The sequence below is a fragment of the Anolis carolinensis genome, chromosome 2, assembly GCF_035594765.1.
Source record: "Anolis carolinensis isolate JA03-04 chromosome 2, rAnoCar3.1.pri, whole genome shotgun sequence".
Lineage (NCBI taxonomy): Eukaryota > Metazoa > Chordata > Lepidosauria > Squamata > Dactyloidae > Anolis > Anolis carolinensis.
In genome coordinates this window covers 239,265,075-239,283,965 of record NC_085842.1, presented here as the reverse complement: position 1 = coordinate 239,283,965, position 18,891 = coordinate 239,265,075, and the positions used below count along the sequence as shown (strand labels likewise).

At 39.7% G+C, this 18,891-nt stretch overlaps 1 protein-coding gene across 46 annotated transcripts in view; it reads right to left on the bottom strand.

Annotated features, from left to right (window-relative positions):
• ptprd (protein tyrosine phosphatase receptor type D) overlaps window positions 1-18,891 on the bottom strand; it is a 1,517,053-nt gene that overhangs the window by 288,679 nt on the left and 1,209,483 nt on the right. For all 46 annotated transcript variants that reach the window (XM_062974169.1, XM_062974170.1, XM_062974173.1 and 43 more), the window contains one exon: window positions 1,017-1,162. In XM_062974169.1, the coding sequence (XP_062830239.1) occupies window positions 1,017-1,162 (146 nt within the window). The remainder of the gene's footprint in view (window positions 1-1,016; window positions 1,163-18,891) is intronic.

Below are 18,891 nucleotides of genomic sequence, written 5' to 3'. Positions count from 1 at the left end.
TGACCTTTAGTATGAGCTTCCTTTTTTCCTACTACCATCAACTTGATCAAATATTACCTTTTTTTTCAACGAGTTATGCCTCATGATGTGCTCAGTTTATTCATTATGGTTTCCAATGAGAGTTCAGGTTTCATTTGTTCCTGTACCTGTTTATTTGCCTATTAGTTGGTCAATGGTATCCATAAAACTCTCCTTAGCACTACATTTCAAATGAGTTGTTTTTTTCCTCTTAATTTCTTTCTCTCAACTTTCTTCACTGCCTAATTTTTACCTTGGTACATAGAAATATTATGGCACTGAAAAATGCAGTGGGAGACTGTACCAACCCCATATTTTAGAGCTAGTACCTATATTATGATTGCATTGTGTCTGTGTGCCTTCATGACACCAGCTGACTTATGACAACTCATAGGGTTTTCTTAGGCAAGGAATATTCAGAGGTAATTTTGCCGGTTCCTTCCTTGGGAATATTGCCTATAGGACCTAAAATCAGTTGGTAGTGTCCCACTATTTTAATTATACAGATGTGAAAGGTTACTCTTTAAAATAAAGCTCAGAGACATCCTTAGTCCTTGACTGTGGCTGGAAAAAAAGCAACTTCATTCATTTCCCCAAATCACAGTTCAAAATCTTTTGCTGGCATCTGCTTAGTATTAACCACTGACAACATTGTGCATACATATTTCTGCTTCTTGCCCACAGGTCATTGATATGTAGAGCATAACCAACATACTTCGGCAGAATGCACACAGAGAATACAAAACAATGAAATTAAAACATTCACAGCACATCAAAGTCCCCATCTGGTCAGTAGTTTGTATGGATAAGCCTTATAAATAAAATTGAAATTCCTCTTCAGGGAGAAATCTGACTGACATTAATCGTTTTGTTCTGATAGGCCACTGTGAGAATCAATGCTACCATTTTAAAATTATCATTGTTCAGAAGCAGTGGGGAATAATCAAGTGATATTAAAGTAAATGTTTTTCAGAGGAACAGAACAATGGACCTAATACCTCAAATCTCTGATTGCTGACTTTCTTGCCCTTTTTGTTCCAGACAATTTTAGGCCTTGGGTCTCCTGTAGCTTGGCAGATGAAGGATGCGACTCCCCCAGAGACCCCTGTCTGGTCAACGGGTGCTCTTGTAAACTTTGGTGGTGCTAAAAAAGAAAACAGCAAAAATAAATCTAAGCAAGAAATATCCAAAGAATGTGTCAAGCTGTCAAAAGTAATAAAAGAGAAATCTTTTGTTTCTCCTCAAACAATGTTAACCCTTCAAGTAATATTTAAAAGAAAATATAACCTGGCACAAAAACAGCTAGAGATAGTTCAATATTCCTAGATTGAAGCAATTTGCAGCAAGAAAGCAGCACACAATTTACATTTAGGTCACTGTATTTGACCTTCTACATTATTCAGTGATGCCTTGAGTTAAAAGTTTAATTTCTTACGTGACTAAGCTCCTATCTCAAAGCAAAATTTCCCACTGAAATGCTATTAATCCATTCCGCCCTCCCACCCCCCACCCCCTTTTCTTTGGTTACGTATTTTTAAATTAGAAAATGTACTTAATAAATAACAAATGATGCAGAAATGCACATTCACTGGAAGAATAAAGAAAGATCAACTTTAAAATGGTAAAAGCACAAAGCTGTGGCAGGAAAGCACAAAGTGAAGAGGCAGAAGCATGATACTCTTCTTACTGTACTCATTCCAGCCTACCTCCTTCTCTTGTTCTCTCTGCCTCTCTTTCTTCATGAAGCCAAACATACCCACACAAAATCAACTAACCCAAAGTTCCTCAAAGAAGACAAGAGCAAAGTGGACAACGATCTCCCAAAGCAGACAAGAGCATGGGGCACGGAGCTTGCTCCCTTGAAGCCTAAAGCCTGTATTCTGGCGCTAGCGCTCCCTCTGGGGCGCTCTTAAGTCGAGGTTCCACTGTATATAAAACTCAAGTCCAATTTTGACTTTTCAGCTAATACATACCTCACAACTGACACACATATAGGATCAAGATGTATTATCTCATTCTCTATTCATGTAAAGGACTGTTTTTTTCCCTCCTTTTCCTCTCTGTCCCTCCTCCCCACCCATGTCTTTTAGATTTTGATCTTGAGGGCTGCTACTATCTGGTCTTTTATTGATCTGCCACCTAACCTGTGAGATTTTTTTGGCTGACAAGCAAGCTAAAAATGCTTTAACGAAATCAGTTTTGACAGATAAGGAACAGAAGACACCTCAAACCAGGCAATGGAATGCAAAAGTATTTTATCAGACACAGAATGTAGAAGCCTAAAGCCAAACCATACATTATACATGTTTACATGTAGCACTTGTCTGGTGGTCCTGAAAATTCGCTGGAGGCAATTGAGATATAGAAGTGGGATGCTATTTCCCCAATTGGAATTATTTATTTAATACATTTCTATCTCACCTTTTAGGGCAAGGTAGCTTACATGTAAGGATATATTGCTTTGTTTATTGGCTGGACATAGCCAATTAATAGAACAAATTGGGCTTCAAAAAAACCCACCAAAGCAGGTCTATTCAATTCTATGAAAATACCAAAAGAGCAAGAATGTTATTTGGTAAACAAGGATCAAGGCTACATCCTCTCTGCTACTGTCAGGACCCAGGCTGCAAAGGCACCAATAACCAAACACAGAGGCCAGAATCTATCTAATATCTTTATTGAAGGAATATATAAAGTTAATAAAAGCAAGTATATGAAATAGTCCAAAAGCAGACCTTTCAGGAAAGGTCTAAATTAGTCCAAAAAAGCGATGTCCAATATGAAATATTAAGGTTCAAAGTTGTAATCCAATAACCGAAACACTCACTTTGCCAGGCAAAGTGAGGGGAGATGACAAGGTCCTTTAGTCCATAAACTTGAGCAAGGCTAGGAAATAACTTGATACTTGAAACAAGGCTTAAAACGTGGAACAAGGTAACAAGGAACAAGAACAAGGTCCGTGGAAAAACTTGGTAAAATCCGTGATACAAGGCAATGTTTAGTCCTGGGAAACAAGCAAGGTCCGTAGGTAAACAAAGGCAGAAACAGGAGCGAAGGCTGGAAAGCAGGGCAAGGCTTGAGCAGGAGCGAGGCTTGAAACGGAGCGCGCTGTCCAGACACAACTCGCTCCGGAGGTTGACGAATTGACTCCGCGAAGTTACTTCGCGGGTAAATCACCTATATAGAGTCTAACTTTCCCGCCGAAGCAGTTCTCTGGGAACCAGAAACGAAAGCTAATCTTTGAGACCAGATGTTTGACTCCTTAAGGATTCTCACGAAAAGCAGACTTAATTGGCTGAATTCTTGGCTGCTATCCTCGCACTCCTGCGCGAAGCAGCTTCCAAACCTCTCTGTTGTTTACAAAACTCATGGCGGGAGAACACAGGGGAAGTGGGCTCCGGATTTGTTTGACATACTTCTGGGTCACAACTCTCTTGCAGGTGCAAGGTTCCCAGATCTGCCTGGGAAAGATCTGGCTGGGAAGATTCCAGTTCAGACTGGGAAGGTAAAAAACCCAAGTTTTCTTCATCATCAGGCATTACAGTGTCATAAGCAGGACTACAAGGCCCATGAGTCATCACAGCTACCCATATAAGGCACAAGGAAAGCATACACACGAATATATTCATTTGTGGAAAACTATTAATAGAAAATCCTCCAAGATGTTTAATAATTTAAAGAAATGTGTGTGTGTCAAAAAATCCAATAATCAAACCCTCCGTTAGCTTTCAGCTAACCCTGAGGCCAAATAGGCCCTCTGACATTTGTCACAAAGCAATGCACTGAAATATAACTAGGAGATGCAGATGTATTTGCTGAAAAGTCCTTGAGGACAGCTGCTGCCATCTTTTCCTCTCGAAGAGCTGGTCAGCCTTTAGATATCGAATGTATTTGGAAAGATGCGGAAAGACACAGAAATGGGTATTCAGGGTCAGGAAACCCTCTATTAGCATTTGCAGACTGCTGGGCTTGTTTTTTAAATTGTCAAAAGGATTCTCAAGCTCCTGGCCACTAAAGAGATGATGGCTCTGCTGAATCATTTCCAATCCTCATGCTGCCACCCTTCCCATTCCCCCCAAATATTGAGACTGCAGGTGCTTGAAATGAAGATTTTGAATAGTTTTGCTTACACATGATCAACAATATAAATTGCTCTGTGAGTCAAAATGCCTTCATTTATGATGCAGCTAAATAACAAATCTCATGCTAAGCAAACAGAGGAAGAACTTACATTGGCTTTGCCACAAAACTCTGACTTATTGAGCTTATGGCAGCTGTTACTACAGTTGCTCAGCATAAAAGTATGAAAACTAGTTTTCCATATTCATGAAAAAACTCTTTCTGGAGTATGAAAAATAAGGGGGCAGGGACAGGGATGATGGGGAATGAATGCAAAAAGAACCTATCTTTTTTTGCAGGACAAGTTGCCATCATTCTGACAAAGCTGTCCCAGAAATTAGTCTAAGTAAAATGAGAAGTATCAACCATCTCGCCCAATATTTTCACTGATTTTCACAGGTAATGAGGCTAAAGCATTTTGCCTACTTTTCAAATGGGTGCAGAGGAAAAATTATTTATGTGACTAGGTAAAGTTTTGTTTTTCTAAACATCTGAGAAAAATTCAAAGGCATGTTTCTGATGACAAATATTTTTGTTCTCTTATTCACATAATAATGGTACTTTGGGAAAGCACAATCCTCTGTTATGTATTTTCTTACTGTTGTATGTTGGACAAAGTAAAATGTCTGTTGTTTGGTTGATAGAAATGTTCCTTCTAACGAAATCAATTTATTTTTTTAATTTTCCTTCAACACAAGCTTTGGTCTACACCAACATCTTGCTATTTCCTTCCGCAAACTTCAAAATCACAGCTTGCAATATATTAGTTGATGAATGGAGTGGGGATAAGTCCATGTGAGTTGTTCACTCAATATATACTGCTCACGAAAACAGAGAAATTTAATGACTGAATAGCAATATGTTTGAACTGAAACTGAGTTTATATATCAATAAACTACAACACTGGTTTGTCAGAATCCTATGGAAATCCAATTCACTGATGTGCTTTTAGCCATAGATAGCCTAATAAAGACAATTACCACAAAATCACTATCCTTACACAAGTAAATTATAATACACTATTATTCCTTTCTTAACAGAGGTTTTAATTACACTGAATGCAAACTATTGTTCCATTTGGTACTGGACATTTATAAGCATTCTTTTCATCTGCAATGAGGAGCCATGGTATGTACACTAAAGCAGTGTTCTACTGGACCAAGTGAGAACCTTCTCTGAACACTCAAGTAAAAACACAAGGAAAATATATTTGGCACAGTTCATTAAGCAATATATCATATCAGCGTGGGAAAATTCCGCTATAATATATTATGCCAAACAAAGAGAGACAGAATTTGCTTCCAGTAGATTAAACACACAGCGTATGCCCCCGAGTTGACCAGGTTGAACATCCAGCTGGGTGAGATAATGAATGTATCACACTCAGCCAAAAAAATGGAAAATAGTGTCCTTCTTTGGCTTGATAATATATGACTACTTTCAAATGTTTAAAAAAATAGAAATCCATGTATCAGTCCAACACAATCCCACCTGTCTATTTTAATAGACTTGGGTTTTATCAGCCTTCTAATGTTACACAGTTCAAAAATGTACTGCTGATGACACCCAGTTGCTTCATAAAGATGAGGGATGGACACCCACCTTAGATCCAGCAAGCACTCCTTAATAGATTATGGAGGATGGCAGTCCCAATCCCGAAATAGTAAGAGCGCATTTATTTACTCAAAATGTCCCATACACAAGCTAAAGCAAAGCTTTTGAAATTTTAGGTCATGACACGATTGTGTGTTTAGGTGTGTCAGGTGAACATAATGGGAAACCTCTGAGCCTATGTGAAATAAGCAATTCCAACTTGCATGCATTTTAAGCAGCAGAGATGCCAATTAATATGGTGTACAATTCCCATTCTGTCATATCCTTGTATGCAAACCACAGTCGAGGGATCTACAGGCACTGTGCACTATTGAGTCAAAAATGTGATTTCGCATCACTTCCAGTAAAACTGAATTACTGTGTCACAAAATGACACTTGTCTAAAAAGTGTGTCATCAGCATGAAATGTTTCGAAAGCTTTGCATTAGAGGTTACGGGGAGCAATTTCACCATGATCCATGCTCCAGGACTAAGGTCTTTTCTAGAAGACACATGAAGGAATTGCCTCCAACATTCCTGAGAAATTGAAAGGAAGCATTTGAGTCAAATAAACTGACAATTCAATCAATAAAATGGAAGCTACAAAACCCACAAAACTACCTAGAGGCTACATATGGATTTTTTTGTGTCAATTCCCCCTCCCCCCACTGGTGAGATATTAAACAGTATGGGAGGCACAAAAGAACCTTGAAGTCGCACACCTCAGTAGCCTTGGGCCAAACTGAAACCCACAATTGCCATCCTGTGGAAGCAACGTTATAGACAAAAAAAAAAAACAACCAAATATTTGTGCTCACCTCAAAGAGTCAGCCCAATTAAACTGCATTACATTAAAAGTTGCTATTTACTGGAGAGTAACAAAAATATTGCCTTCTTTCTGTTCTTCCCTCAAAGAACGTGATCTGAAGTGGCTAGACCTGTTTTGCTACCTGAAATGATCTGGAATAGATAAATACAGTAGAGTCATCCCTTACATCCCTATTGCTCCAGGAGGTTTTCTTAATCTTTTTATCTATGTATAATCATGATTTTGTCATATTACATAATGTGAAGAGTTGGACCTTGTTGACTACAATTATCTTTGATTATGAAGCTGCAGCTTTGATGATGGGAGTAAGTAAACATTCTGTTCCTGTATTGATACTTGGTAATTTTCTTTACCCTAACTCTCTAAGGAAGATATTTTTACACATACTGATGTATTTTTATTAGTTCAAAAAAAAAAGCCATTAAAGAATTGTGTATACAAATCAAATTTCACCAGTCTTGTTATTTCTAATACATCTGTTACAAACATGTATATTCTGGCTATACCTCATAGTATATATTAAATATAATCCATTATGTACTGGTTTCTATTTGATTGATAATGTTAGCAGTGTATAGTTGGAGTTACAATTTTTTTAGCTTCTGTGACATTTTGTCTCCAGTATCATCACTCTTCTTCACCTTCATGTTTTTAATCAACTTTGCCCAATTAAAAAGCCTATAAACTTTAAAATCTAGTGTGATGTAGCAGTTATATTTTTTATGTTTTGGTTGGAGTAATAAGGTATCATCACAATATGAGTGTTGTTTCTTATGATCAATCCCACTACCACTGCATTCTAGGGATACTTTTTGAAAGAATAGTCATTAGTCACAATCAAATGTTTTTCTAAGTACACCTCAGACCATACATCATGATGAGCAACAATAAGTTGAACTTTCAAAATTATTTGGCAGCCAACTGCTTCAGGGGATATTTTTTTCCTGAATGGAAAAAACGAGTGGAGTTTTAATAACTAACAAAAAACTGGTGTGCTTATGCATTTTCTTGCTCCATACCATCAGGGTTTCTTGAATTGGGTTTCTTGGAAATCCAGGGTTCTGTGATAGGGGCATTTCTACATTACACAAATAACCCAGCTATAATACAGAATGTTCAACCCCAGAGCTGACCAAATTCCTCCAGATAGTGGAACAGCTACTTGTAACTGTACTGCTGGAACTGTATTGCTGTCCACATCCCACATTCTAATGTTCACTGGTTTTATTTCTCTTTATCCTTCAAAATGATCTACCATTGCCTGCCTGCCTGCCTACCTTCTAGAGTAAGTGGTTTATTCATGAGTAAGCAAGTAGAGGACCATTCCCCTTTCCCTGCTCTCCATGCCATCTCGCCTATTGATTGGAATGCTCTTCTCTTTGGACACCTGGATAACAGGACTGCTCCAGGTCTGCTCTAGAGCTGCCGCCACCACCACTGCTATAGAATGTGGCCACCACTGGCTCTTAAGTTCACCATTCTGTCCTTTGGGAACCTGAGGAGAGTGGTGCACTGCCATCAGAGTCGGATAGGAGCCAGAACAGGAGTATGAGTAAGTGGCCTTGCCTGGCAAAGAGGAGAAGACAGTAGTCAACAAAGGCAAAGGGTATCTGTTAGTTTACCCATGAGTAAACCATCCCTTTCCTGCTCTAAGCATGGATTGTAGTATTCACAAAAAAGTAAAGGGATCTGTAATGTTATAAGCCCAGCAAGTAGCACCTGCCTTTTTTTAAAGAAAAAAAAAAGACGATGCTTGCTACCCCAGCAACCTGTCTTGCTTCTTTCTCCCAAAGACACTCCGATGTAGACTGTGCACATCTAGCAAACATAGCAACAGACTAAATTTTCCTGGAAATTGCAGAACAACAAGTGAGTTTTGGTATAACGTATTAAAACCCTAAAGAAGCACTGTTAGGATCAAGGCAGCTTCAAGGTGGGTATGATTTTTTAAATCAGTGTAGACAAGCCCTGGGAGTCTAATGACAGATCATGATGGGAAATAATGGTTCCCAAAGACCTGAGCATTACTTCAGGATGAGAAAGTGGAGAAAAGGTTTTTCACAGAGCAATCTCCTTGAGTAAAGAATTGGCATTCATTGAGACTACCTATTAACAACAGCTCCCACACACATCCTTTCTGGATGAAATATTTACTTCAGTCCAGATAAGCTTAAATTTTATCAGGTTTAGTAAAAGATAGTTGGGTTCAATCCTATATCTAGCCCCAAATAGTATGCCTTGAAGCTAGCAACACCAACTATCTTGCACATCACAGATTCTTGTGCGTCAGACGGTCAAGGATCCTGGAATACATGGCAGTGAAGATGTACTCCTTTTGCCACTCTTTACATTAATTGGGAGTTACTTAGAAAAGTAATTCATTAGAATATGTTTAGTAAGAATTAAGTTCAACTGATTAGTAATAAAAATGATTCATTAACGATGTTCCCTTGCCTCTATTTTTCTCTCCTTTCTGTTATTTTGCTGTGTGTACATTTATACTGCAAGTCCTTTGGGCTTGGAATATGTCAAATCTGGGTTTTTTTTGTATAAAATACAACCGTAACTGGTTGTTATATGAATACATTATTTAGTAAAGCAATAAAATGATTCATAAACAGAAATATAAAAAATATTTTTATATATTTCTGTTAACACAGAATCAAATATTAAACAAATACACCACATTTGATAGAAATGGTTGCCCTTCACTTCTTTTTAAAAGATTTTTCATAGCAGACTCATTTACAGCATTCACTGCTAATTTACTCATTAATCATAATTTATCACATCAGTTATGCTGATCATCATTATAAGCAATTACTGCTCCTTAATTCTAACCTGTGCTTACAATGTACCTGCAAATTGGCTTGTGCAAGAAGTTAATTAGCTTTTATTTCTAAAAGGGCAAGCAAGTGAGGTATGATTTTATAAAATCTTTGAAACAAACTCTTAAAACAAAGCTTCGGTTTTAAAGAGTCATTTCACTTCATGGCTTAGATGTTGTTACACACTGTTGTATGTGGCAAGCTGAATCACAATCCACATATGAAGCTCACTTATGGAATAATGTTTATTTATTTATTTATGACATTATAGTGTTCCTAAGTCCTTGTGCTGGATTAATTTATTTCTGCAACACGTATTGATAACAAGAATAAATACAAGTGCTTAGAATCCATTCTGAAAACTTCTTACATTAGAAATGTTTGTAAGGTCATAGAGAAGTTTTCTCCACTTCAGCAATCAACATCACACATGAGACTCATATAATCCAGTTTAAAGTAGACAATCTGGGATCAGATTGTGCAGATATAGGGCAATGTAGAAGGGGCCTGAATCAATAATCCTAAAACTGTGGTCTAACGTCAGAAAGCTTGGGATGATAGGTAAAAGACCATGAAGACAGATGCCCCAGGTATAGAACTCTCGTGCCATCAGGAGATGCCAAAGAGATCTGCCCTCCTGAGCCAGGCCAGACCCATCTCTGACACAAAAACTTGAGTCCCATAAGGGAACCCCCATCCATACTAATGTCCAAGGGGGGGGGGGCTGTTATTGAGCATCCTGCATCCAAGATCCATGCCAATCACCTTCCAAAGATGTGACAATAGCACAAACATATATAGGAACCTGCAGAGTTACAAAACTGGAACAATCACGGAAAAAGGTAGATGGTCAGGATAATGTTCAGTGGGCTATTTCTCAAAGCAGGTTTGAAGTCATTGCTTGGTGGTTCCCGCCAAAGTTCAAGGCTTCTGGACTGAACACACTGCCACTCTCCAGAGCCTCCTCCTCACCAACAGGCTGCTCCCGAGGAACAGCAACTCTTTGCAGCTCTATCTTACCTTGCCCTACCGCACAATCGGTCTGCAGTGAGCGGCTCTCTTGTAGATTCATATCTAACTAAAACAGATCACCAGTCATATAAAAAAGTAGGGCAAAAGGAGATTAGCAGCGTATGCATATGTGGGTTTGCAAATAAGTGTAAATATTTATTCTCTTTGTCAAGCTCCTGGTAGGACCAACAGTTGATTGCTTTTGTTCCTGTGTGCCTTCAAGTCATTTCCAAATTAAAGCTACCCGATCACAGGGGGGTTTTTTTTGACAGGAATTGTTCATAGGGAATTTGCCTTTATTTTCTTCAGAGACTGAGAAAATGTCATTTTCCCAAGGTTACCTGCTGAGTTTCTATGGTTCAATGGAGGTCACTAGAACTGTAGTCTAAAACCCAAACCACAGTACACTGATTCTGCCTACTTTGGTGATTGATAACTGCAGGAGCATCTTAGATGTATACAAAACTCAACTATCATCCCTAAATTATCTATATAGAGCACACAGGGAGCTTATCTTTATTCTTATGAATTTAACCTTACCTTCAGTAAATATAAGTACTTAGAATCCATAGTTTCACAAAGTGTGCAGGTGTAAGTCCAGGAACTTCAAATAACTCATATTTATTCATACTCGTTGAGGATTTATCAGATCCAAATGTCTGTATATACCAGCTATACAAAATTTGCAAACTCACATTTACAGGCATGGCTGAGACCTCTTTGAAAAAAATCAAATCCTAAAGGGGATTTTCTTAAAATAAGCTTTGGGTAGGTTGTCACACTGTTCAGCAGTCCTATGTCAATGTCACTGTTTCCACAGAAACACATTACGGCTGTAAAGAAAATCTTCTATTCCTAGTTGCCTTGTCTCATACAAACCAAAATATTCTCACACAAGACATTTAGCTTACAAGCCGGCTAAAATCATCTGCTTCCTGTAGTTTCAATGAACAGAGCCAAACTTTGTTTAAACCCTTCTGTTCTAGTACTCAAAAATGCAGAGTGCCTGATTACATGGGTGATAATAATGCAGAATATTTTGTTCCAGAAATTCTGATTTGGTAACAGTATAAGTAAGGACCCACAAAGTAAGAATGGTGGATTACATTTCTCAACTGAATAAATCATGTTCAAGTACCAAGTTGTAATGTGTAACTCTAAGCTCAGTAATCATTACAAACGCATTTCATTGGCAATTATGCATGCTTTTTTAGAGACGCATTATCTGAGACTCAGGGACATGGGAAAAATTCCACCAGGCCAGACAGCAGTGAACATTTATTTGCCAACTAACATTCTTCCACATGCATACTAATTCATAGTTTAGATTGCTTAATGGGCAAACAAAAGATCTTCTTTATACAAAGAAGGTTTGTGAAAACATGCAAAAGAGCTTTTAATTAATGTTGTTTACCAGTATTTTTATGATGCATAAACTTTGCTATGTATTGTTTGTTTTAGACATTGTTCTTGGCAACTTCAGAATAATTCAAGATGATTTTATGATGAACTGTAGGGATATGTAGGTTGTTATATGTGACTACTTTCAGAACCAAAGGTTGTAACCTCGTTGCCCTGAAATGAGGAGTGGTAAATTGTAGGCCATTTTTAGTACATTTATGTATTCTAATTTCCTTGCAACTATGTGTCTCTTGCTTAGAATGTGCATCATTCATGAGGGATAAACAAATAAGAAACGGAAACAGCAGGTTGCTATCCAAAGTCTTTTTTCAGAATTAGGACCTTCATTTTGAGAGGGCCCTTCCACACAGGCATATAACCCAGAATATCAAGGCAGAATAATCCACAATATCTGCTCTGAACTGGTTTATCTGAGTCCACACTGCCATATATCCCACTTCAAAGCAGAAAATGTGGGATTTTATTCAGTTGTGTAGAAGGGACCAGACAGAAGAATACAGGCAGTCCCCAAGTTACCAACAAGATAGGTTCTGTAGGTATGTTCTTAAATTGAGTTTGTATACAAGTTGGGTCTGGTACATTTTTTAAGTGTAACCACAGCCCCCTCCCACCCTCCCTCCCTCTACACACACACACACAGTGATATCTTGACATACATGTTTAATTTGTTCTGTAACCAAGCTATTAACTCAAAAAACGCATATGTCAAAGCAAATTTTCCCACTGAAATGCTATTAATCCATTCCAGAGCTAAGTCACAGAACAAATTAATCCCATTTGACAAGGCCCCATAGGGTTCAGGGGCTTCAGCTTTCTTGGCCTTCCTGCTGTCATTCGCACCAAAGCCCACCCCTTCCCTCTTCTTCCTTGGGAGCATGGCCTGCCTCAGTTTCCCAGTGTGACCGTCAAGGCTCCTCCCTCCCTCCTCCATCCCTATGAGTATGGCCCACTTAAGTTTCTTGGCCTGGCCAAGACCCCTTCCGTATCCTTCCCTCCCTCCCTGCGAGCATGGCCTGCTTCAGTCTCCCGACAAAACTGCCATTTTTGAAGAGGGGAGGCTCGTAACTTGGATCTCAGTCTCCCAGCATGGCTGCCATTTTGGAATGCGAAAGGCCACAACTTTGTGTTTCTACCATTTTAAAGTTGATCTTTATACTGGCTAGCACACATTTTGTTGCCTCAAATGTGCTTCCTTGCAACTTTGTGCTTCTACTAAAGAAGGAAGGCCTGGAAAAGCCCAGAAAAATGGGGCGGGGCAGAAAAAGACTGTTTTCCCTCAATTTTCCCATTTTTTCCCCAGGTCTTCCTATCTCTAGCTTCTACCATTTCAAAGTTGATCTTTCTTTTTTATTGTTCCATGTGAATGTGCATTTATATATTATTTATTCTTTATAAAGTACATTTTGTTGCTCAGTCGTTTAGTCGTCTCTGACTCTTTGTGACCTCATGGACCAGTCCACGCCACAGCTCCCTGTTGGCCGTTGCCGCCCCCAGTTCCTTCAAGGATACCATCCATCCATCTCGCCCTTGGTCGTCCTCTCTTCCTTTTTCCTTCCATTTTCCCCAGCATCGTGATCTTTTCCAAGCTTTCCTGTCTCCTCATGATGTGGCCAAAATACTTCAGCTTTGCCTCTAATATCCTTCCCTCCAGTGAGCAGGCGGGCATTATTTCCTGGAGGATGGACTGGTTGGATCTTCTTGCGGTCCAAAGCACTCTCAGGATTTTCCTCCAGTACCAGAGTTCAAAAGCGACTATGTTCCTTCGCTCATCCTTCCTTATGGTCCAGCTCTCACAATGGGGAATATCATGGCTTTCACTATGCGGACCTTCATTGCCAGTGTGATGTCTCTGGTCTTCACTATTTTGTCAAGGTTGGCCATTGCTCTCCTCCCAAGAAGTAAACGTCTTCTGATTTCCTGGCTGCAGTCTGCATCCGCAGTGATCTTCGCACCTAGAAATATAAAGTCTGTCACTGCCTCCACGTTTTCTCCTTCTATTTGCCAGTTATCAATAGGTGTAGTTGCCATGATCTTTGTTTTCTTGACATTTAACTGCAACCCAGCTTTTGCACTTTCTTCTTTCACCTTTCTTATTTAAAAATACATAACAAAAATGGGGAACAAGTCTGGGGGTCTGGAATGTCAATGGGAAATTCGCTTTGAGATAAGAGCAGTTTAAGTTAAGAGCTCGGTCACAGAACAAATTAAACTCTTAACACAAGGTATAACTATATATTATATTCCCTATCAAGTCCTGTAATTTCTGGAATGGGATTTATTTATTTATTTATTTACTTACAGCATTTATATTCCGCCCTTCTCACCCCGAAGGGGACTCAGGGCAGATCACATTACACATATAGGCAAACATTCAATGCCTTTTAACATAGAACAAAGACAAGACAAACATAGGCTCCGAGCGGGCCTCGAACTCATGACCTCCTGGTCAGAGTGATTCATTGCAGCTGGTTACAGCTGGCTTGCTCTCCCGCCTGCGCCACAGCCCAGGATTGAGCTCTTAGAAGAAGCAAAGCACCATGATAATAATCTGGGACCATGGTTCCAGGGACTGCAGAAATCTGTGCTGCTGGTAGAATTTTAAATTGCAAAATAAATGTGATTAAAATGTCTAGCAAATCTTGGAGTGGCTTTACATTATCTGTAGAAGGAGGAGTAAAGTCAGTATTACAAGCTTATGGTGCAATATTTTCCATAGGCATAAAATGCATTAAAACATTTGTAGAAGACAAATTTACTAGATTGTGTGTGTGTGTGTGTGTGTGTGTGTGTGTGTAATCCATAACCAGTGGATTTGTACTAGAGAAAAACATTACTGAACTATTCCTTAAATGGGTTTGGAACCAATTCATTTGGAATTGTCTCAAAAGGGAAAAAAACCATTTTTCTAAATACAGGAAATAAGGCACTTGAGTCCAGTAACTATTCTGTGATTCCTGTTGCCTTGTACCTCCCTTTGAGGAGGAGCCACAGTTTAACTGCATAATATATGCTTTGCAAACAGATGGCCCCAATCTCAATCCCTGAAGTTTCCACTTAAAGGGCTCTCAGAGAAAAAGCCAGGAAATACTTTTGAGACAGTGAATTATTGTTGCCAACTGGACAGAAAAAGAAGAGGACCGGTGAACCTCAAGTTGTTGCTCTTTTGTCTTTAACAGAAGTCAGTAATCTGGAACAAGCAATCAATGTTCACCTTGTCTGAAAATACACATGTACTAACTTTAGCTGATCAAACTCTTATTAAATGCCAAGTAAAGTTTTAAACTTGGCAGTCTCTTCTCAGAAATCCATATGTACTCCTCATTGTTTTCAAATATTTAAGGATACATCAGTAAACAAATGCCATTCAATAGCAGCAATTTAATAAATGAAAAGAGCAAATAAACAAAAGTTAGCTCTTGAATTTGACCTTGAATGGAATATTGGAACAATCTGAGCATGACAACGTATGATCAAAAGAAATGGAAGCAAGCACACACTATGTATGTAGAACCGTCACAGCAAGAGGTATTTGTACATACACAGTACTTATTTTTGTATTGCATATGATAAATAATTATATACAAAATCTGGTTAGGACTTAATCTACCTGAATTAAGGAACTTGCCAGTTAATCCAGTGTTAAGCCTTCATCCAGCAGCAAATGAAAAAGCATAAAGCCTCTTGAATCTAAAAGGTTAGTGACGTGCGCCACTTCATCCCCCTGGAACATTACATAACCTTGTCATATTCACTAATTTAATGAAAGAAAATTCTGCTTCAAAGCTTTCCCTCTTTCTCTGCTGCTCCATTTTCAAATTTTAATGTCTGCTGACTACATATGAATTATTTGGTAACTGAGATCTGAAGCTGCTTCTCAACATGTAAGGCAGAAGCAATAGGTCTTAAAATGTCAGGTAAGTTGATCGCATGTCAGAGGAATTCTTCCTTTTGGACGAAAAGGGAGAAATGGAGAGTATGCCGGGTTAATTTTCAATAACTTTTTGAAAATGCCTGAAGTATGTCATGCATTATTGATGTATTCTTTTTAAAAATTCCAGAGTTTAATTTTTATCCCAAACTTAAGTTCAAATACTACCTTTGGAATGGCAACTGAAGTTTTGTAACAACTATGTAGGGTATCTATTCAGAATTAAATACTGTAAATGCAGTACAGGGCCGGTTGGACATATGAGGCTGCTGAAGCGGCGGCCTCGGGCGCCACAGCAGAGATCGCCCAATCCTCCCTTCGTTCCTGGACGCGCCCGCAGCTCGCCCTGGCGACCTGCGGCCGCGTCCAGGAAGGGAGAATTGGACAATCTCTGCTGTATGCACGCACACAGCAGAGATCGCCCAATCCTCCCTTAGTTCCTGGACGTGGCCGCAGCTCGCCCTGGCGACCTGCGGCCACGTCCAGGAAGGGAGAATTGGGCAAGTAGGAGGCAAGTGGACAATATCAACAGAAAGGAGGAACCCATGAAAATGAACAAAATCTGGCAAACAGCATTTTAAAACTCTAAAATCAGGACAGTAAATAAAGAAACAAACTCTGAAAACGGGAATTCCAGACATGAAACAACCAGGTAACACCTCCCAACAAAGGATTCCCACAGGTAGGAATCAGCCAGACCTTGAAGCTGCAAGGCTTTTCACTGCTAATCAAGGTGATTAATTGCAACATTCACACTTGCCTCCAACAGACAAGAATTCTTTCTCCCACCCTGGAACTTCCACAGATATATAAACCTCTCTTGCTTAGTTTCCAACAGACCTCACAACCTCAGAGGATGCCTGCCATAGATGTGGGCGAAATGTCAGGAGAGAATACTTCTGGAACATGGCCACGCAGCCCGAAAGACATACAACAACCCTAAAGGGTAAATGTTTTCCTCCTGACATTAAGTCCAGTCATGTCTGATTCTGGGGTTTGGTGCTCATCTCCATTTCTAAGCCAAAGAGCCAGCGTTGTCCGTAGACTCCTCCAAGGTCATGTGGGATGACTGCATGGAGCGGCGTTACCTTTCCGCTGGAGCAGTACCTATTGATGCACTCACATTTGCATGTTTTTGAACTTCTGGGTTGGCAGAAGCTGGGGCTAACAGTGAGGGCTCACTCTGGTCCCCCAATTCAAATCTGCTGCGGCCTTTCAGTCCAGAATTTCAGCAGCTCAGCGCTTTCACACGCTGTGCCATCAGGGGATATTATTTCCTAAAGGTTGTGAATATACAATATTTCTGATTGGGTTTTTTTTGTCTGTTAGAGGCAAGTATGAATGCTGCAATTAGGAAAAATGATAAGGATGTAAAGGCCTTGCAGCTTTAAAGCCTGGCTGTTTCCTCCCTGAGTGAATTTTTTGTTGGGAGGTGTTAGCTGGCCCTGATTGTTTCCTGTATGGAATTCCCCTGATTTCAGAGTGGTGTTCTATGCGATATGTTATGTGCTTCTGCCGTCTGTGGCCGTGAGAAAACAAAGCATTTACCAGACTTTGATGATGGGAATACTTTGTTGGGAGGTGTTAGCTGGCCCTCTCACGATATATTGAAAACATTGACTACAAAAATGCGTTGGATAATCCAGAACATTGGATAAGCGAGTGTTGGATAAGTGAGACTCCACTGTAATTACTACATAGCATTACTATGCATGGAACTACTTTTTCTGTCAAATTTGTTGTCCAACATGATGTTTTGGTGCTTAATTTGTAAAATCATAACCTATTTTGATGTTCAATAGGTTTTTTCTTAATCTCTCCTTATTATCCAACATATTTGCTTATCCAACGTTCTGCCGGCCTACTTATGTTGGATAAGTGAAACTCTACTGTATATGTTTAATGTTTAATCCCTTGTTTTGGGAGTTGTAGTTGGTGACTGAATGTTTTGTTAATTAATTAATTGAGTAGGGAGTTGTAGTTGCTGGGATTTATAGTTTTAATAATTATATATTATATATACTAGTTGTGCCCGACCACGCTTTGTTGTGGCGAAGTATGGTGGTATGGGAAATAAAGTATTGAGGAACTGGTGGTAGTTAAGGTAAAGGGTAAACATGTTGTCGAAGGCTTTCATGGCCGGGATCACAGGGTTGTTGTATGTCTTTCGGGCTGTGTGGCCATGTTCCAGAAGTATTCTCTCCTGACGTTTCACCCACATCTATGGCAGGCATCCTCAGAGGTTGTGAGGTATGGATACCTCACAACCTCTGAGGATGCCTGCCATAGATGTGGGCGAAACGTCAGGAGAGAATGCTTCTGGAACATGGCCACACAGCCTGAAAGACATACAACAACCCTAAAGGGTAAATGTTTTTCCCCTGACATTAAGTCCAGTCATGTCTGATTCTGGGGGTTGGTGCTCATCTCCATTTCTAAGCCAAAGAGCCAGCGTTGTCCGTAGACTCCTCCAAGGTCATGTGGGATGACTGCATGGAGCAGCGTTACCTTCCCGCTGGAGCAGTACCTATCGATGCACTCACATTTGCATGTTTTTGAACTTCTGGGTTGGCAGAAGCTGGGGCTAACTGTGAGGGCTCACTCTGGTCCCCAAATTCATATCTGCTGTGGCCTTTCAGTCCAGAATTTCAGCAGCTCAGCGCTTTCACATGCTGTGCCATCAGGGGATATTATTTCTTAAAGGTTGTGAATATACAATATTTCTGATTGGTTTTTTTTTTTGTCTGTTAGAGGCAAGTATGAATGCTGCAATTAGGAAAAATGATAAGGATGTAATGGCTTTGCAGATTTACAGCCAGGCTGTTTCCTCTCTGAGTGAATTTTTTGTTGGGAGGTGTTAGCTGGCCCTGATTGTTTCCTGTCTGGAATTCCCGTTTTCAGAGTGGTGTTCTTTGCGATATGGTATGTGCTTCTGCCGTCTGTGGCCGTGAGAAAACAGAGGATTTACCAGACTTTGATGATGGGAATACTTTGTTGGGAGGTGTTAGCTGGCCCTGATTGATTCATGACTGGATTTCCCCTGCTTTGCTACACCCATTACAATGGTCCACGCTGGCGTAGCACTTCTGAAGGACAAGAGTTCACTTCCTGAGAAAGGAAGTGTCTATTCTCCTGGGGCTCCG